At 39.7% G+C, this 21,739-nt stretch overlaps 3 protein-coding genes across 3 annotated transcripts in view; 2 read left to right on the forward strand and 1 right to left on the reverse strand.

Annotated features, from left to right (window-relative positions):
- WAC (WW domain containing adaptor with coiled-coil) overlaps positions 1 to 14,075 on the reverse strand; it is a 56,552-nt gene extending 42,477 nt beyond the window's left edge. Inside the window, exons 1-3 of the mRNA XM_033072859.1 lie at positions 13,949 to 14,075; positions 13,785 to 13,821; positions 12,200 to 12,395 (exon numbers count right to left, since the gene is read on the reverse strand). Of these exons, the coding sequence (XP_032928750.1) occupies positions 12,200 to 12,395; positions 13,785 to 13,821; positions 13,949 to 13,989 (274 nt within the window). The 5' untranslated portion in view covers positions 13,990 to 14,075. The remainder of the gene's footprint in view (positions 1 to 12,199; positions 12,396 to 13,784; positions 13,822 to 13,948) is intronic.
- Positions 13,992 to 20,227, forward strand: LOC117003180. The gene is made up of 3 exons (XM_033072872.2): positions 13,992 to 14,004; positions 14,097 to 14,772; positions 15,709 to 20,227. Exons 1-3 carry the CDS (start codon positions 13,992 to 13,994, stop codon positions 15,740 to 15,742), a joined length of 723 nt encoding a protein of 240 aa, XP_032928763.2. The 3' UTR covers positions 15,743 to 20,227.
- On the forward strand, positions 15,750 to 16,094 carry SSNA1 (SS nuclear autoantigen 1). The gene has a single exon (XM_042779792.1). It carries the CDS (start codon positions 15,750 to 15,752, stop codon positions 16,092 to 16,094), a length of 345 nt encoding a protein of 114 aa, XP_042635726.1.
- Positions 20,228 to 21,739: the final 1,512 nt, after the last annotated feature.

Here is a 21,739-nt window from a genome sequence, read left to right on the forward strand (position 1 = left end):
CTACGCTTCTCTCCTGCCACACTGCCAATCCAGGACAGCAAAGTCTGTACTGTTTTGCAATATACAATTCACAGGGTAATCATTCCAATTTCAAGAAGTTCTTTTTTTCTCCAAGTTATCATTCACACAGAATTTCACAGACATCAGCCAAAAACATTACTATAAACAGACCAGGAGGGGCACAAATGACCAATAGTGGATTAAAATAATACTGTAAACATACAGTTTTATTCATAATAGAATTTTTCCTCCAAAATGGTAGTAAGAGATGGACACCTTGAGAAGGAAAAGTGGGGAGCAGAAAACTAAAGAAAGTCAAGGACCCATTTTACTAATGCAATATTCAGCAAATGCAAAGGCATTATTGATTATTAAAATGAAAAAGATAAAGTTAAATCTTACACACTGCATAATGTACAGTAAATTTTATTTTGCTCTTTGCTGCTTACTATTCTATTTTTAATTAGTTACACACAAGTTATTTCATAAATTGAAGCTTAATTTTAGGGCAAACAGACCAAATTGCTCTAGAAAGAACACCAAGTTATTCCTGCCCATGGAAAAGGAAAGCAAAAGTTAATAAAAGCCCTCAAACTAAATTCAAACACTGAGTTTTCAAATAACAATTCAGGGATTTACTACTCCAGCAGTTGTTTTCCTAAGGCTGTTCTTCGCCTAAATGAATAACACAGTTTGGATTCTCCTCACTGATAGAGCAGATGACCTTTTGTCCAACCATCCTCTCATTTGCTCCTTTCCTTGTTACAGCTACAGCTTAACAGTTAAATAATTTTCGGATTTTTTGCTTTCTCCCCTCAGTTCACTTCCCAGCAGCAATGAGAAACCACTTTTCAACAGAAGACACAACTTTGAAAATTCATCAGGTTCATTAACAAGGTCCACTGAATGTAGTGAGTTTCTGTACGATCCAGTACTCAAATGTCACAAATCACAGAGCTGAAAAAAGCCTAAAGGATGAAAAATCCAGACATAATTCCTACCAATTTTCTTCTTTAAAGAAAATCAATATATTGTCAGTTTCCTTGATACCTCACTTACTGAAATAACAATAAACAAAGACTGGACAAATAATTTTTCCATCACCCATAAAGACTTTATTCTGTACTTTGAAGTGGGGTAAACAGTGCCACTTGAAAGAATTTGCCCGTTTCTCAATAATTAAGGCAAATTTCAACCAGCTTCTAAACATTTCTGGTAAGACCCAAAGGTTACTAAAGGAGAATAAACAAATTATAGTCTATGAAATGGGTTTACGTGAAATTAAAAACTATGGGTAAACAAGTTCTTCAGATTAACATTTGTGACTTCCTCTCTATCGGGAACTTTAGGTTCAGGTCACTTAATGGTAAAAAAATGTTATCAACATCCTCAACACTGCTGAAGATCTACTAAGACATGAGCTTCATTTGAGATCAATCGACTCAAAAAAAGCAGCTTAAGCAGTTTTACCTATGGAAAATGTGACTACCACGAATTTCAGCAACACAGAGTCATATTCCTAACTCTCTGGTTACAAGACCAGAAGATTTCAGTGTGTTTAATAAAAAAACCAAAATCCTTGTTCAACATCACTAAGGACAGTTCACAGTATTTAAAAGCTTGCAACACTAATTAACATTACTATATTTGTACAAGGAGGGGGATAGTGCTCTACAAATAAAGGATACAGGTTGAGAATAAAGCCAAACTCTGCCTTTGTTCTGGACTGCGGCTCATAAAACATTTACATCTCTAATATGGTGTCAGAGACTGCACAAGAGCAAGGTTCTTCTCACCTCAAGTAACAGCCTCATATGGAGACTTTTAAATTATTATGATATGCAAAACCAAATGTGTTAAACTGACAGGTAGACTCACTACCACCAACTAAGAACCACATTATCTGAACTTCACAAGGATCAGCACAGCAAATGGAAAATGGACAATGGACTGAACTTCCCCCTTGCAAGGCCTCCTCAGCAACACACCAGGAAACCCAAATGAGCCTGCCACGAACACACTGCAATACAGCACTAAGAGAGTCAAGCACAGTGATGAAAGTCTAACAGCATCACACTCTCCTACCTCCAGCAACATTTCCACAAAACTCATCAACTAAGAGTAAGCAGAAGACTGAATCTCTATTTCTGATTCACATTTATTGTGAGTAGATAATTCCAAATTTAGAAGTTTTTTCCTCTCAAAAGCCAAGAAAAAGACATTTTCAAAAAAATATATTAGTCATCTGGGGCCACAGGCACATACTCAGATGCTTCATGAAAATTTGCCTCAAGGGATACTGAAATGATAAACAATTCCTTTAAAACTGCAGGAGGGGGAGGGGGCAAGCACCATAAATTTTACTTTTCATTCAAGAAGCTTCCCCAAGAACATAAAACATTGGAAGAACCACTGATGTTTATGAACACACACCTCAGATGGGAGTTAATGAAATGCAGACACTTCATGGAAATTGTGTATTTCAGTATTTTTAGATTACAAACAGAGTAGGACTGTGAAAGATGGATACACCATAACCCAGTCATCACAAACTATAGTTTGATTAAAATCAGGAGTCACACAAAACAATTTCTGCTTACGAAGGAGAAATAAAAGCAGTTGCCCAAACAGAGCTCTGAGACTTTCCCCTTTTTCTATGTATGCACAGCACCAAATTAGTACTCCCACTCAGAAGCTCCAAACAATTAAGTAAGATATGACAACTTAATCTCCCTAATAAAATCCACTGAGCAAAAATAAGGTTAACTAAGAACAAGGCCAGATTGTTTAGCAACTCTCAAATTTCTTTTGCTGTCTTGGGATAGCTTCTTCAGGACAAAGAAAGTTAAACAGAAGACTCTGTGAATGCAATATTACTTACAAATGAACTTGCATTGAATGTTCCCATTACTAGGCTTAGAATAAGGAAGGTGAAGCTAGAAGCTTTTATGCACATAGGTAGTGCCATGCAATGACAAGTGCTTATGAACTTCATCCCATCTTAAGTTTCCTTTATTTCAACTGAGCATGCACCATAAAGAATCAGCAATTCGACAAAATTGAATACTAAAAAAGGTAGTCTGCTACAAAACATTACTGCAATCCTGCAGAAAGGTTAATCACACACATAATACACTTATATCCTTAATCAGAAAGCTGTGGCAGAATCAATACCTAACCACATTAAAATAAGGCAAAAAAAGGCACCATAGATCTCCATTCTTAAATGTGTCTTAGAAATAGCAACTGTAAGTCAGATTATCTCAAATTTCTATCTTAAAATACACCAAACACAATAGAAGAACCAACCTCCACTTCAATACCAGATCATTCCTGGAGTGCTATGAATATTTGCTATTGGAAGAGAACTTCCTTTTCTTCTAAGACCACAGCAATGTCCATGGATCAATAAAACAGAAAAAGCATTATTTCACATAAAATTTACATACTGACTGATCTGTCTATAAAGAATTCTGGAGTATTTCTGTTTTCCAAAGGTTACTTTTTTTTTCCTGGACATATTGCTTCTTCACCAAAAATGAGAAACCTAACTTGAAAATATTTAGTATTAAAAGCAGCAGCTGGTCAATATACTCTTCTATAACTTGAGAAATTATTAGGTTAAGGCAAAATATATTTTCAGTTCCGGACATACTGTGCTGCGTGTATTTATTACGGTATAGATATGCAACAAGCACAATTTTAATTTCATGTTTATTTAATTTTCAACTGGGAATTGTTTTTAAAAAGAAGAGATGCTAGTAATACTCAAAAAAAAAGGCAAGTCAAATTACTTTATGATTTTTCTGTCACGTAGAAGTTCTTCACTAATAAAGGAATGTTGGCCCACAGCTCTGGGAGGGAGCAAAGATGGCAAGCAAGGATTGACCAAAGAATTAATATATTAGTGTTGGGGTTAAAAAAAAAAAAAAGCAAAAAAAAACCAATTCACAGCTTTATGTCAGGCTGGACCAGCTCAGCTTAACAAAGCTTAGCTCTGCTTAACAAAGGTATTGTGCAACAGGGCTTTCTTTCAAGCATCTAAAGCACAATAGGTGACAAGACAATAAATCTCTCTTCCCATTAAGTAATTCTTAAATACATATGTAAAATTCAACTGGTCTTTCCTGGAACTAAGTTAGTATAGGAAAATAATCCTCTTCACAAAAGCTGCAGTTATGCTTACAAATTCAAAATCTACTTTACAGTTGTTTGACTGCCTAAGTGTCTCATTTTATTTCTCTAGCTAAGTAAACACTCTCAAAAGGACTATACAAAAACTGCAGTCGTTAATATTGACAGTGTCTAGTCAGTAAGAGGTGAAGTTTATACTACTTGAATTTGAAGAGTATCATATCATTTCTTGTACTAAAGCAAGCAAAATAGCATTCTTTCAAACGAAACAGTTTTTAAAATTAAGTCTGTGTTAATCTGTCGGCAGCAGGTGTCTGAGTGAGAAATCTACTCGAATGACTTAACTAGATGAGATGTAAACTCTTCCCTGTGTTATTCAAGGGGCACAGCTGGCATGAACACACCAGCATCCAGAAGAACATAATTATGTGAAATAAATACAGCAGAAAAAAAAAAGGCACATTACCTAACTTGCATTGTGGCATTTATGTAGAAATGTGCATTACTTATTATATACCTCAATAAAAAAACCTCTTCTTGTTTCTTCCAAATCTGGGCGTGAAAAGGTATGTTTGAAACATTAAAATTAGAAGAACAGGCCATAATTTCCTTGCCCTGTTTTTGCTACTGATAGACATGGATAACTGGTAATTCTGCTGCTCCAACAAACTCAGTAACAAATCTAGAAAAACACTAAGGAAGATGGTTGCTTTGGAGGACATAAAAAAGCACAATATTTAAGGAATCTAGGAAACCATTGCTGGGATAGAACTGTAAATCTGCTTTGTAAAAGCATTTTGAGAAAGCCTGACATCCTAAATATATGTAGCAGGTCACAGAAATTATATTGACAGTTATCAGAAAAGTAATGATAACAGTTTAGACCAAAAGAAGACCTTTTGAAGATTCCTGCTGTCCTTCAGACACAAGGAATTTATCTCATTGAGCTCATTGTTCCTATTTCTGGCTGCCTTTTCCTTGCCATGAAGAACTTGAAAACTATTTTACATCTCTTTTTTTGAGTGATGACAAAAGGAGGGTATTAGCATTTTTATCATACCTCTGCTGTAGAAACAAAACAAGTTATGTCTTAACATTGCAAAAAATTCCATTTAACTTTGACAGACTTCTTTTGCAACTCTCCTTTGTAACAACAGTCATATTAAGGAAGAGATTATTCCAGAGTACTACAGGGCCTCATATTTCATTAATTTCAAACACAATATAACATTGCTGCATGCATGGAAAGGTAAGTCAAGGCCACAAAAAAATTAACAGACATCTCTTAACACATCTGGTAAAATGAGTGAAGTCTCTTGTCAGTCATCTGCTCAAAAAATGTATCTCCCTTTCCAGTGACCTGAAGGACAGACTTCCCAACTGGACATATCAAGGAGGCCCCTCGTCACTGTCTACAAGCACCTGAATGGAGTGTGTCAGAGGATGGATACAGGCTCTTCAGCAGTGCCAAAACAACAGGTCAAGAAGCAATGGGCACAAACTGTGTTTGCAGGAAGTTCCACCTTAATATGAGGAAGAACTTCTTTACAGCGAGAGTGACCGAGCACTGGAGCAAGTCACTTAGGGTGGTTGTGGAGTCTCCGTCACTGGAGAGATTCAAGAACCCTCTGGACACAATCCTGTGCCATGTTTTCTAGAATGACTCTGCCTGAACAGAGAGTTTGGATCAGACCCACTGTGGTCCCTTCCAACCTGGTCCACTCTGGGATTATTCTTGCATATTATTCCATCAGTGCACTCCCAGTTAGCAGGCAAGTACAACTTGTGTCTCAGAACATGCATCTCCCTTAACAAGCTTGAAAGTTGGGAGAAAAACTGAAACAATCTTTACTGAAGAGCTACATAGGAAATGATCTCTCTGTACAGCAATAGGTTTTTCCCTGAAAATGCCTACAAAATTGCATAAAAGTTTGACTTTGTAAACAAATGCAGTTACCATTGCAAGTTGGGTACCATTAAATTACTATTATTCACAGCACAGTTATTACAGCATCATCTCCCCTCTCAGCCAAAACAGATACAGAGCATTCTGTATCAAGTCTTGCCCAGCTTCAGTGATACTTGGCTTACTGGATATTTTACACTGAATAGGTAGAAATGGCCAGGAAAACAAATGTAAACTGTCTACAGTTTCTCTTAGAAAGCAGTCATGCCCCAAAGCATGATTAAGGAATAATTCTAATCGGGGATCACTGGGGAATGTACAGCAAAATACTACATAATTTACAAATTGCTATCTTGACTACAGCCTAATAGGAGGCAGTGCATCAGAAAGTAATAGTTTTCATTACTTCTTTTCATCTTCAGAAAAGTAACCCAAAAATATGAGTTTAGTAAACTGTATATTCCATTTCTGTAAAGTTACAGACAAGTAGCTTATGTTAAAGTATGATGCTAAGTAAAAATCATTCCCTTCTGATTAGCTTACATACCAAAAACAACCAAATCCACCAAATCTTGTATATTGTCAGTTATTTTCTCTTTTCCAAAACATAAACTTATGCACAAAAGCTTACCAGGTCTAGCAGGCAGACTGACTTGAACATATTACATTTACAATCCAATGAATTCTTAAAACTAAGGTATATATTCGCTTAAACAGAACTATAAATTGAAAACTTCAGATCTGGATCTATACTCTCACATATAAAAGAATGCAAAAACAGTAAGTGAAAACTCCCAAAGTCAAAATCCTAATAGCAACAGACTTTGGGAAGCAGGTGCATCAACAGGTTACAAACAAATAACACTGCTTATTAACATTTGATGCAGCCTCCATTTCAGATCAAGTCTCACATTAATACATCTTTAGGAACCTACACCAGATACCTGAACTTCCATTAAGAGAACAGAGGACTCCATCTACCTACATGAATAAAGACTTAGCATTTAATACCGTCATGTCAATATCACAATTCTTACCTAACATAAATAATATAAAATTAGGGGGTTTTATCTTCCATTCTGTGCTAGTTAAAAGCAAGCTTTGCAGGTACTTTTCAAAAGCAATTTTCAATATTCACATTCTAAACCTCTAGATTTAGAAGCACAAACACAAGTAGTATCTTTTACTGTGATTATACAAGCACATACTTTACAATTTCTTTTCTACTAGAAATCTTCACAAGAGTAACACAAAAAAATGGTTATACAACTGATCCTGCAAAAACTTACCTCAAATACTGCCAAATCCACTGAGTAAAAGGAAAGCTACTTTCTATCTAAAAGTTCTAAATTTGAAAGCATGCTTAAAATTAAAACCCTGTCTGAAGGCAGTAGAAGGAATAACACTTAAAAGAATGCTTTTAATAAATATCAGAAAACAAACTTACTTTTCCCATTTTTTTTTTTAATCCAAAGAAAAGCTGCTAAAAGGTGAATGATCCTGGAAGCAATTCTATTTTTCTTAAAAAACAAACCAGCCACCAAGCCCTACCTTCTTCAAAGCCATCCAAACAGCCAACATTCAAGGAACAGTGAAGTGAATCACCAAAACTACACTTGGCTGTTGGGTGGGTATTCAAACTATGTTTCATGGAGAGCTCACTCTCCTTTGTGATCAGACTTCTCTCATCCCAGCTTTGACCATAGTTACAGTGAGGAAACAGTCTTCACAGTAATGAATAATTACTTTAACAACACCAGTAGTTAATAGTAACTACATAGAATCTACTCCAGCTTCTTCCTGAACCTTTCACTATGTTCCATTACTCTCAGAATTGCCTCTGTCCACCACCCTGCAATTTCCTCTTTACAAGGCCCATTTGCTTGAGCATCTTCCATTCTCTTGTAGCTGCCCTAATACCCGTTCTCTGTTTGTTTCACTGGCCAATGATCACATTAATTTAACCAGTAGTTCTCCTGTGCTGCCAGGGCTGCCACCACAGGAATCTAACACAGTTCTCTGTTTAGGGCTGTTTGCTATCCCTTTGCTATGAGGACTCTGAACTCCTTCAGGAACCAGTGGAAACAAAGCAAGCCAACAAAGAATCACAGAAGCATCCACGAGCACTTTGATAAAAATAAGAACTCATTATTTAAAGTATCTCATTCAGCCTCTAATAGCAGTAAGATTTTTAATCTTAGAACTGTTACCATCAGTAACAGTGCTCGCTGACAAATATTCTTAATTGCCAATTTAAAAAAAAAAACAACTCACAAGCAAAAAAAAACAGTCACAAAGCTTCAATTATACTTTGGAATTTAAATATCACAAGTTATAATCTAATAATTCTAATTTCATTAGAAGAGCCTACACTGCACAACAGCACACAATTCAACAGAAGATTTCATGCTATGTACTTTTACACTTTGCAGTTGGTATTTTAAGCAATTCAGTAAAATCATGGCATGAAGCATAGTTTCAAAGTCTCTTAAACATAAATATAGTGAAACACACAGTATTTTCTTCACAATAAGAAACAACTGAGTACTGAACAAACCTTTTTTGCACCAAGTTCTACTGTTTATCTTAGTGGGTAATTCTGCTCCATACAGTTAAGTAGAAACACCCTTTGCCCCTTTTTTTAACAAGGGTTGCATCTGACATTTTTTACTGTTAAATTATATATATCTATATATCTCCTTTTCATTAATCCCAAAGCTACCCTACTTATCTGGCCTCTATTTTCTTTCCTGTACACCAGTACCTCATCATTTATGCATTTTAAAAGACCCACAAAAGCCTTCCATCCTCAAGCATGACAGCCCTCAAATCTTTGTATTTCCCACTTTCTTTAATGGAAACATTTTTCCACATCTACAAGGCCCTTCATAGTTCTATTCCCCATAAACAATGCTGGCTTTAAGTCCCTATTTGTTACTGTTAAGAAACTTCACACTTGAGCTGGTCTCATAAGACCCCCTAATCTCTTCAAACCCACACTTGCCTATAGCAGCTGACCTATAAATAAGAGATGCACTGAGGGGGGGAAGCTGTTCATTATGTTTTAAACACTTGCACACAGATACAATGCCTCCATGCACAGGGACCTGAAAGCAAGAACAAAGTTAAGGCAGGTTTTGATACACTGGATGTAGAAGTGCTCTTAGGAAACCTGGAATGTGATAAAAACTCGCAATTACTCCACCATGTTTAGTCTAAGGTAAACTTGGAAGTCTCTCTCCAGAGAATGACTGTCTCTGTACACAGTCTCTTTCCACAGAAACTATGCAGTAAGCAACTTTGAAAAATGCTTTGTTTGCACTGTATCAGTATGGAGGGCTTACCCGTAACACATTTTAAAACATGTTTCAAATTGCCTTTCTTACCATGCATTACAATTCTACAAAAGATTCTGCCATGAGTATTACAAAAATAAGCTGTTACAAAAATACCTTTAAACACCTACTAAAGATATTAATAGGAGGTGGTTCTACCATTTTTGACTAATTAATTTTCAATCAATTCCCGCTCTTATATTTTAAATGTGTACACTTAAATCTTGAAATGACATTTAAATGACACTCCGCATTTGCCACAAAAACACGAACCAGTCATGACTGAATCAGCATGCTACACCACTGAATCTTCCTGTTTCTCTTTAGAGCTAAAATAACTAAGAGAAGTACAGGAGTTCTTTATAAACATTGAGTTGAGAGGGACAGATCACATTAAATCAGCTTTATGTTCAGTAGCAATACTCTGAATTGATGTCCTATTTTGTTTTCTAAGGTATGAGAGGAGAAGAGATTGTTTGTTTGAGACTTAAATTCAGTTTAGGAAAATAAATACTAGAGATATTTCAATGACATTCGCTTTAAGTTCAGCTAGATCACAGAAAGGCAGTAGTAGTAGTTTCAGGAAGGCACCTGTAGTAGTTTCAAATTAAGCAGCACCAACTTTAAAATAATGCACAGCAATTACAAAAAATAAAAACCACCCAACTTCTTTCCTCCTCTACAAAGAATGCAAAAAGAAAACAAGACAGACAATTATAGTAGTATCAAACCCAATTAATACTCTTTGGTCATATAAAGGCTTAGATGAAAAATGTTAGCACTTTTGTAATGTTTTTCTTTTTTCCATTCTATGTCTCTAATTGCAAAAGAGAATACTATAGCAATAGCAGCATTCAGTGCAATTCAACAGACAGAGAAAACAGTAAATTATTTTGTCTTTAACATATTAGCAATATGCAAGTGTCCATTACACAACAGCATTTCACCTATATTTTAGCACCTACCTTCAATTCATACTGACAGAAATATTCAGTACATCAAAGACAAATTGATATCCTTCTGCCCACAACTGCTCAGCTTTGGTTTACTACATACACAGGATTTAACCTAATTTTCATTGTTTGGAATGTATTTTACAAAGGTAAAACTGTGGCCAAGCCAACCTTACTAATGACACACACAAAAAAAATCACTTATTTACATTAAACAGTAAAAATGTTCAACTTTGAAAATTAGTAATTTCCCTCAGACTGTTGAAGACTACTTCCTTCTTTTAGTCTCTTAACATATGATGTGAAAACATCTACTTTCAGATCAGAATAAATGAAACTTTCCACTGTCTTAACAACTAGGAGAAGGTACAGTGGGGTGGCTGCTTTTTTTTTTACAAAACTACAAATAATTCATTTTCCTTCATCCTGACTGCATACATACATGCTTCAGACCATTCCCCAGCTACTAAATCTAGCCAGACACTGTAAGAACTTCAGAATGTCCTTCCTATCTTACAACTCTTCCAACACACAAATAAGCAAATGCACTCCCCACATAGAGCCTCATCCTCCAGATGTTTTCATATATGCATGATTCCACTAAATGCAGCTCTATTCAAGCAGGAAAAAATACTGACTGTAGCAAAACTAAGTAGAATTGCAAGAGTATGTGGGACTAATATCTTTGGACAGGTGAACAAGAAATAAGAGGACACCTCTGTATCCTGAAAAGTAGCACAGAATAGCAGCACATGGGCACTGCACATGTATTTCATGCTAAGATTACTACACTTTCAATTGTTATCAATACAATGAAAATCAGCATATGAACAAAAGAGGCATGTTTTTATAATCCATCTACACACTTCTATGACACTAACAGTGGTCTACAGAGCCTCAGCATTAAGTCAAAGAAGGAAAAACAAATAGGATTTATAAGAATAATTGCCTATCATGAACACTTTTTTTGGTGTGGAACTAGTATTTTCTAAAAAGGTACTCAAAAGTATTTTACTATTATACCAAATAAAACTAGTGTAGCAATAAATGTGTATGTGCATCAGAATTCGTTAGCTTTATACAGAATAAAGAAGCACTGATTTAAAGCTCCAAATTCTCTACTTCAATACTTCACCTTGTATCTTGACACAAAGGCCAATTAAGAAAACAAAAGAACTTCTCCAAATTCAGACAATTTTCTAAACTCTGGCTGTTTGCTACCTAACACTGTTCATTATCTGGAAAATCCTACTCTTTTCCTAAGATCAGTTAAAAAATATTGGGGATACTACTACTGTTTATAAACATGTAAAAACACAGGAGGCTGACCTGACTGTGAAACACTCCTTAAAGCTCCTGTCAACAAAGGCTCTAGTATGTGCTACCTTTGATCATCTATTAAAAGTTCTACACAGCAGCTAAATACAAAGAAGCTTTTTTCATTTCTGATGGGATTTAGTCTATGGATCATGTACAGCACAGTACAGCACCACAATACACAGGGTTATTAAAAAGGATCCAAAACAGCCAACATTTATTGCTAATGAAAAATCCAGAAAACTATTTCATGTTATCAAACGTTGCAGTATGTCTAAATAAATGCGACATACTAGTTAAAATAATTTAAAAAAGGGTTTCTTTAATCTTTGTGCCTATAAGGAAAACTACCATACCTTGTAAAAACTGGAAAATTAATAGGTGTTACAATGCTGCAATGATTGCTTCCAATTAAATTCCCATTTTGGGTTCACTGCAGTCACCCTAGCTGAGCACAAGGCAAATTTAGTGTAATACATCACCTCAGTGATAATAGCTAATTTTAATGAGAAATTAGTGATTGCTTAAGTAGAAGTTTATTAAAGACAACTCACCACCATCCCTCTCTCTAACTCTGTGAGTATGCACACTTTTTGCTTTACTGTGCCCTGTGTTGTCACCGTATTTGTTTTCAGGGCTGTCAGAGCGCCGCAGCATTTTATTTGGTGGTGAAGGATCTGTGGTGTCTCGCATCTTGTCATGACGGTGATCACCACCACTGGGGTGACTCTTGGATGAGTACTTAAGAGCCTGTAACAGATCACAAGAAAACAGGCATTCACATTAGATATGAGGTTTTGGAATTGTTTTCTTCTCTTTCAAAAGTACTTTTAAAACTTAATTAATTTTGATTTCATTTTATTTCCTACTAAAAAAAAAACCAGCATTTGTCCTCCTAGTTTTAATTACCTACATTAAAGCAACAAGTTCTGTAATTAGAACTCAAACCACTTTCTCCCACTATTATATTCAATGTAACACTTGCTGTTAAGAACCTAGTTTCTTTTCACTGATGGACTACACACTTTCAGTAATAAATGAGCTACTTTTGGGAGAAGAACTAGTCTCCACTTGTTATCAGGAAAACAAACTTAAAAGTTACACTGAATTAGTGTAAACTTCCCGTATGTCCTGCACACTCTAGTCAAGACCATTCAGTTTCACCATTACCTTGAACTTCCGTGATTTTTTTTTCAGTACTAACATCCCTGTAACAGATACAATTAAAAAAAAAAGAAAAAAAAATTCTAGGGGGCCAAAACATATAATGCAATAACCCATTCTCAAGATTTTATCAAAAATTACATGTTCTGCCTCACTTTGACCTGCTTGGTTTTGCAGTGTAAATTCCTGAATGGTTAGTGTTTACATTTACATGAACTGTCACCGACAGCTGCCTTGGACTGCTGTACAGCACTTCAGTGATTGAAATTCACAGAAATGCAGTAAAACAATTCAATTCAAGGCCTACAGAGACCAATATCACAACATACAGCTTTCCACAGACTCAAACCTCGACAATTGGGTTTTTTCAGCAGACACAGCAAAGTGCAGTATCCACCTTACAGAAACTGAGCCTATTGTCGGTAACTGAAGGATTTGATGTTTCCCGAACATGTCCAGCAGCTGGCAACTGCAGAAATTAGGCTTCACTTGCAACCCCAAGTTGGTCAGGGTCTAAACCCGTGCCCTGCTCAGGTTACAGCCCACAGCAGCAGTTTTGGGGAGAAGAAAGGACTTTGGGGAAGGGGTGGGGGGTGAGGGGGGGTGGAAGAACAAGACTCCTTTTGTTTTTAGTAGAAAAACATTCACCCCTCCTGGGTCTCCACTCCACCGTGGGTGACCCCGGCCCCCTCTCCCGCCCCTCGCACCCTCCCCGACTCCCAGGCCCGAGCCCCGCACGGGTAGCACTAGGCCGCTTCTGCTCGCCCCGGCTCCGTAGGCCTCGGCCGAGCACCGGGGCCCCGCTCCCTGAGCCAGGGCCGCCGCCGCCTCTCCGCCCCGCGGCCCCGGGCCCAGAGCGCCGCCAGGGGCCGGACCGGGGCGGCCGCGGCACCGCGGCCTGTGGCGGCCGCCGGAGCCTCCGCTGGAGTAGCACCCCCCCCGCCTCCCCTGCTCCTCCTCCCGGCCCGCCGGTACCTGGTAGGGCTGCGAGTCCCCCCTGCGGTCGTGACAGCTGAGGAGAGAGCGAGAGAAAGAGAGAGAGGCGTTAGCGAGCGCCCGTTACCGGCCCGCGGCCGGGCCGAACATGGCGGAGGGGGGGGAGGCGGCCCCGCGGGGCCGGGGGGGGGGGGTGAATTTACCCATCACTGAGTCTCTGCTGTTTCCTCGCATACATTACCATCAATGCCCGGCCTGTGTGTGTGAGGGTGAGGGGACCAGGAGGGCACGGCCGCGGCCGGGCCACAGGCGCCGAAGGGGGAGGCGGGGGCGGCAGCGCTCCGGGGGCAGGGGCGGGGGAAGGGGGCGGCTCGGGCAGCTCGGCTGGAGCGGCGCTCACGGGCCCATCGCCTCGAGAGGGGAGACGCCGGCAGCTCGGCCCCGCGCGCGCTGAGACACACCGGGAGCACCGACTCGGCCACCGCCTCCCCCCGCCGCGCCCGCCGCCGCCGCCGCTCCAACTACATCCGGGGAACTCGGGCGACGCCGCGCTCGGTCAACGTCGGCTCTTTCCGGCTCTTTCCGACGCGCTCCGTCCCCTCTGTCCCCTTTGCTCTCGGGCGACTCTGCCTTCGGTAAACATCGGCTGCGTCCGCCTAGCCCGACGCCCCTCAGTCCCTCCCTTCGGCAAACATCGGCTGCCTCCGCCGAGCACGACGCCCTTCAGTCCCTCCCTTCGGCAAACATCGGCTCCATCCGTAACGCTCGGCCCTCCCTGCCCCTCCCGCCTCGGCCCACTCTCCCAGCGCTACCTGTCTTCGGAAAACATCGCGTTTTTCCGGAGAGACGTTTCGGCGCGGCCGTCAGGGCGGCGCCGCGTTCGGAAACGCTCGGGTATTTCCGTGACCCCTCACGGGCCGGCGCAGCCGTTGGCGGGCGCACGGGGCCGGTTAGCCGAGGGCAGCGCGGCCTCGGTGGCAGAGCCGCTCCCTCGGTGGGGAGGAGGAATCGCGATCCTGCCAGGCAGGTGGGGGCAACAGGGGGAATTGCGGGGGGGAGATAGGAATGGGAAGGTCTCCTCTTACCTACCCCCTCCTCCCCTTCCGCCCGGGCACTCGATAGAGCGGCAGGAGCCATTTTGTGCGCGGCGCGTGTTCCGCGAGACCGCGCTTGGCGGCGAGGAGGGCGTTAAAATGTCCCTGGGCCGGCGGGCGCGCGGGTCGGGCCTTGGCCCCGCTGTGGGTCCGGGGGCTGTGAGCGGCGGGCGAGGGGCTCCTTGTGGCCCCGGCACTCGCCTTCCGGGTCACCTCAGTGTTCGGAGCTCCGGGCGCTCGCTGTGTCGCGAAGATTCCCTGCTGTTGTCAGTGCTTGCTGAGGCCCTCAGGGATGAGGGGCGATGGCCATGACCTAAAAGACAAGAAGTTTCACCTCAGCATGAGGGAGAACTGCCTCGTTTTGAGGGTGGCAGAGCCCTGGAATAGGCTGCCCGGGAAGGGCGGGGAGTCTCCCTCTGCGGAGACATTCAGAGCCCACTTGAACGCTCCAGGTGACCCTGTCTTGGACTCGATGGTCTCCAGGAGTCCCTTCCAACCCTAACTATTCTGCGTTTCTGTAATTTTAGCTTATTTCTGACCAGGCCCTCGAAGTTGGAGGTACAAAGCATCCTATATTCAGGATTGTATAAAGGTGTTATAAAACATATCATAAATGTTTTGATACTGTTGCCATGACAGTATCATAGGAGCCAGCAGTTTTCAGTGAAGGTTTAAGGGCACATGCCAAATTTTGTCCTGTCCCCATCCTGAAAAGGGAAGAGACGTGGCACATCCCAGAGCGAGCATGTTAACCTTAAACGGAGAACCTTGCCCTGTGGCTCCGTGTGTGCTAGTGAAGCATAATTCATGGCAACACTCTTACATTTTTTTTCTGTTTGTTTGTTTGTTTTCCTTTAATTGGCGTGCAGAAGGCTGTTGCTGAAAGGGGACTTCAGGGAGTGAGTGCAGGATGACTCAGCAGGGAGCCGTTCTTCAGGGTTACAATAATGAACTAGTGAAATGCATTGAAGATTTATGTATGCAAAAAGAAGAACTGAACAAACAAATCCAGCAAGCAGAAGAGGAAAAGACTAAACTCCAGCATGAAATCCAAGTCCTCAGTGAACAGCTGGAGTGTGTGTGTGAAAACCTGGCCCAAAAAGTGGCTTCACGGAATGAGCTTGATAAAATACTTGCTGAAACTGAAGCTGCTTACATGAAGATTTTGGATAGCTCTAGAACTTTACTTAATGTCCTGAAGAAGGAAGTGGGAAGCATAAAGCATTCATCAGATCTGAAAACCAATGTAACATGAAACAATCAAATGTTTGGACTCTGCAGTGCTAAAATTCCACTAGGTGAGAAACGTGGTCAGCCACAGAACCATTCCACAGTATAAACAGAGAGGGATTTCCTTCCAGTCTTTCTGTATGTTTTATTATTTTCAAATGCACTAGAAAATAGATTAAATAAAGTTGCCATTTTGCTTTTAAAAATCTACTTAATTGAACACTACAAAAGTTAACAGGTAGGTAGTTGAGGCAGATGGGAGACTGTCAGTTTTGGCATCATGATGTTTCAAGGCTTAGAAAAAAGGCATGTTTTATTGGTTGACTTCAGACGGCTCCCAGTAAATTTTTCTTTGAAAACTAGTGGATGCAAGTCAATCAGATACTACTTATTTTCACTTTACAAATGCTTAGGCTTTGCTGTGGGGACCAAGTAGCTATTTACCTTCCTGTAGGAGCTTGGAGTTCTGTCTGCTGCATGCACAAAGATAGCCCCGTTTACAATAATCACCTACTTGAATAATAGAGGGATAAAATGAGAAATCAGGAGTCATGAAGGGCATGGAGGCTTAGAATTTAGCACTGTATGTGGTTCATGCATCTTCAAGGTTCAAAGCCTTGTTCAGAAAGATGTGCTGCAGTGAAAGTCAAGTTTGGTGCAAGTGCATAGGCAGCTACACTGTGAACACTTGGACCAGTAACTCACTTGGGGGTAAGAAAACAAATAGGTAGCAATTAGAAGTCCTGAAAAACCACTGAGGTCCAGTTAAAAATACAGAGGTAAATACAAGACCAAAGAAGATAATCCTGGCTAAAAGCCAGTAGTAGAATTTCTGGAAACCTTTTTAGTGCCTTTTAGCTCTATACTGATCTATTAAATAATTGTAATAAGATTGTGGAGAATAATAAACATCCTGAAATTAGGTGAACGAAATACAAATGAAAGGAGAAAATAAGAAGTGGTTTGCACTTATCAGCCATTCTTACAGAGGACATTAAAATAGAACTTAGTTTAGAGCTCAGGGATGACATAACAGCATAACATAAATTTTAATTTAATGGTGTTCTTTGTTCCTGCTGAACCTCTCTGTTCAGCAGAAATCTCTCTCAGCAGTGTGTGTGTATGTACACATGCATTTTGTCCTGCTTATTTATGTGTTACAACAGTAACTTTTTAAGCTGTGTTTTGTAGTAAAATCTTCATTCAGTGCCAGTTAATTAAATTGAAAGAAGTGCAATTGAAATCTCCTCACTTGATAGTGTGTATCTCTCAGGTGCGCATACAGAGGGAATGGAGATGTGAATAGTTCTGGTAATAGCTCTTTGTCAATAATAGGGAGCAAATTTTATGTTCCTCTGGTTGCCAAGCTACATCAGAGGTGAGTGTGACTGAGCTAATCACAGTTTGCTGTGATTCCCTCTGGGGAATTCCCAGTGGCTAATGCAGAGGTGATGAGATTACATCATCACAGGGGTATTGCTGTTGTAGTGTTGCAGCACTAAGGATCACTTTGTGTTGAAGTGAAACACAAAATTATTGCTATTTTTGGCAGCAGAAAAATGATTTGACTGGACATTCTATGACATTCTGCCTGCCCTTAGACTGGTAGTAGTAACTAAGTAGTAACTTAGATTTACAGCTAAGTAGGAAGATTCAGGAAAAGTACTAACAGAAGAGCAAGAACTTTGAGTTACAAATATAAACTGCTTCCTCTTACTAGCTGCACTGGAATTCGAAGTTGTGAAATACAATTTATACCACAGAAAGCTCATTTATAGAGAACAGTACAGTTAATTTCTAGTATTGGTCTCACACAATAATTACAGGTTCGTTTGCCTTAGAATAATCATAAATAATGCCTCTTGTTCTACTGAAGCTGATAAAACTGGAAAAGCTTTAAGAGAAGCTTTAAGACTTTAAAGAAATCTACTTCACAGCCATTATTTGGTCTAGTTGTAACTATTAGAGTGTCAAAACTGAGTAACTGGAGATGTTTGAAATTTTTTTTACAAAACTAAGGGAAAAATATAACTGTCGGCTAGTACTTGTGCTCATACTGGGGCCTCCCAACATTCAAATAAAAAGTTGGAATGTTGCTAGAATTCCATTCAGTGATCCCAATCTAAAATTCCATTTAAATTCACATTTAATAGTGGAGAGAAATAAGAAATCTCTAGGGCTTGCGTATTTTTAGAATAACTCCAAAATGTGGCGGTCATGGTGCATCTGTAGAGTTGCTACTCAAAAACAGTGTTTAACATTGTATTCTGTATTGACCCAAATGAACCCTTTTATTCAAGTGGTTACCTTTTTCATTGCTTTTTCAGACACTATAAATCTGGTAGCTTTTGTTCAACAACTTCACTCTGTTCAGAAGACATGCAGGCTAAGTTTGTCCAAAGTATTGCTGGAAGAGAAATGGTAGTTTGCAGATGGCAGCAGCTCTGCAGGGATAACCTTAAACAGAAAGTTTACCTGGAATAAGGCAGGCCATATGTTGAAAGTATCATACTTATTCCTTATTTAATTTTTATATTGAATTTTTATGTCTCTCTGAGTTGAACCTGGTGCTTCACTGGAGTGCTTACAGTCTAGGAGCCTTACCGACAAAAGTTGGGTTCCTAATGTAAACTGCTGTGTTGGGTGTTCTGTATCTTATTTTTCTTATTTACCTTATTAGTTTGTGAGGAGACAATTTTTGAAACTTCTACCTGTACCTGATTCAGAGATTTAGTGAAATGCATCTAGAGCATTGATCTAAAGTCCTGAATTTATGTAAAGGCACCTTTACCTGGTTTCCAAATAACAGAATGTAACTGGAAGAGATCTGATGATTCCCTGTTTTTGTAGCAATGCTTCTTGAAAATGTGCCCAGCGCTTAAAACACCAGTGATCAACAGTTTTTTCAAAACATTTGGCTGTGTGGAAGTAATTATAGGAACCACTGGATGAAGTGCTTATGCCAGCAGCCATTCACACCCCATTGCTGTCTGTTTTTGGAGGTGCTTACCCTGCAGTTCAGGTACCTCCCACATGCAGTTTCTGTTAATCACCTTACAGAAATGGAGGTGAGTGGACTGGGGCTTCACCCTAATTTTAAGGGTAGGGAATAAATAGAAGGTATGGATGTGAAGTCCTGGTTTGGGAAGACTGGAGCATGAGGAGGTATGATAGGTGGAGTTTCTCATTTCTGTCTGCTCTAAGTGTACTTCTGCTGAGCTACTGGCTACAGTTCTTGCTACCCAATAAATCAGATTTTAGAAGTCATCTGAGCATCCTCTGAACTCAGGGGAACTTTCTCCCCTTTAAGCCCATTGACAGTCAGCAAAAGAGGCAACTTGTATTTGGTTTTCTCTTTCTGTCTTATTTCTTTCTGTTCTAACAGGAGGCTGTGGAATCTGAGCTTTCTGTTTGCTGGGTAAGTGTGCTGCCAGGCTCACACAGGATGCAGTGCTGTTGTTTCCTGTCCTGGTTCCTCTTCTGTGAACAGTCCTCAGTGAACTGCTCGAGTTTTATAAAGAGCAAGTTCTGTTGATGTATTCTGTATGTCAGATTGACCTTGGAGAGTTCAGGCAGAGGATTGGCAGGTTTTTGGCTCTTGGTAAATGCAAAAGATGTGTTTCCTTGGGCTAGGAATTCTTCAGACCAGGAAGACTAGGCATCTTCAAATACCCAAAGAACTGTACAGTCAAACAGTGAGGCAAGCTGTAGTCTAAACCCAGGTGACTGGATCTTGGGTTGCAGTTTCAGAACTGAGAATCTATTCCATCTAGGTCTTAGGGTACAAGTGTATTCCACACCAAATCGATTTAAGTGGATTAAGTTAAACTGGAACAAGGTGCAGGTAATTCTGTAACAAGAACATTCTGAAGAATGTTAGCCAAAGGATCAAATGCCTACAGTTAATTCATCATACAGATGAGTCTTGTGCAGAAGACCAATATCTAGAACTCCTTAGATGATTTTGCTTGTTAGGAGAGTTTTGAGTGATAAGGTGTAGCTTGTAGCAGTTACTTCAACTTGGAGTAGATCCTAGATTCTTGGGGTTTTATGCAAGAAGTAGACAAAACAGTTATTTTTTATAATTTATTTTGTTTTTTAAAATTTCTTCCTTTTCAGGAATGAGCAAAGAAGTGTTAATAAATACTTTAGTGTTGATTTGTGTGTGTTGATGGTTTTCTTAACAGATGAATAGGCAAGTTTTTCTAAAATCAGGGTGCTCTTTTAGCTTTAGTGTATGTGTGTGTTTTTAAATATAGATGTAAATATTTTCTTTTTCCTCTTTTTGGTGAAGGACAGACCTTTGATTTAATTTGTGCACCAATTGCTTTGTCTGTGTGTTGTTTTACTGGGGTGGAGTCAGGCACCATGGCCATTTCTTGGGTGTCTGTTCTATGCCTTTTTTTAAACTTGAGATAGATTTTTTATTCTTTGCCCCTTAACTACTTACAAATATGTCAGGGATTTTATTAGATGCCACAGAGTAGTCCTTCGTGTTTGTTTACCTGAGTTGGTTTCAGATGAAGTTTGGTTCACTATCTAGCTGTAAAACCCAGCTACTTGCATGTTAGGTGTTGATAAAACATGGAGAGGTTCAAGCTTGCAGAACAGGGAGCTATATGGCCATTCAAAGCTTTGGCTTGTGGGGTTTGTGTGTAAAGTAGTTCAGTGTCATGGTCTGTATTTACAAAAACAAAACATTAGTAGAATTGGGGCTAGTAGAACACTTTCATTTTGTAGTGTTTTCAAAAGTAGTTTTACATGATCTTGTGGGGTGGAACAATTTGCAGGGTTTTTTGTCTATTTGTACAAGACTAAGGATATGCTGCAGTAACTACTACAGAAAATTTGTATATCTTGGATAATTTGTACAAACTTGCGTATCTTATTTAGCAGCACAATGGAAAATAACAATGTAAAATGTATGCATTGTGATTATAGTGCTGTAGTCAGAATAACAAAAAAAATCAATAACCCATTGTTTCTGACCCGATGCATATCTGATAGCCTTTGTTAGTACGCTTAATTTGAATGTCAGGAATGGGAAAATGTTCCTTTTAGAATAGGATTCATCCATATTAGAGGAAAACAAGCACATGTAGACAGAGATCATGTTCAGGAAAAGGCATTTGAAAAAAGTCCTGGCAGTCATACTCTGGAACTGGGATTGATCATGATTCCACTGACTGTGATGGGAGCTTGTTTCTCTCACACCTCACTTCAGGGCCTGTGAAGTTTCATGGGGTTTCTCCTCCCAGCCTTAGCAGCACTCATGTACAGAGTGTGTGTGCTTGGTCCTGAAGGATTTAGAACAGTGCTGAGTGTTCCTGTTTACTCTCTTGTGTGAAGTAGACATGCAGTTTCCTGACCAGCCTAAATCAAGACCACAGGAGTGTTAGAGACTATAAAAAAAAGTAAGAACCTGAACGATTTTTAACACCTACTTTGAAAAACGTTTAAAATTATGAAACTTAATAGACTGGTCACAGAGCATTTAAAAGTTAAATCTTCACAGGGATTCTCTTGCTTCACTCAGAGCTCCCATGATTGGTTTGAGGTTTTCCATTGATATGGGATATATGGGAACACTTCTGGAAAATTATTTGCATCATAATCCATGACAGATTTCTAATTTCCTTTTTTTAAAAAACTGTATAGTTGATTTACTTG

The sequence above is a fragment of the Catharus ustulatus genome, chromosome 1, assembly GCF_009819885.2.
Source record: "Catharus ustulatus isolate bCatUst1 chromosome 1, bCatUst1.pri.v2, whole genome shotgun sequence".
Lineage (NCBI taxonomy): Eukaryota > Metazoa > Chordata > Aves > Passeriformes > Turdidae > Catharus > Catharus ustulatus.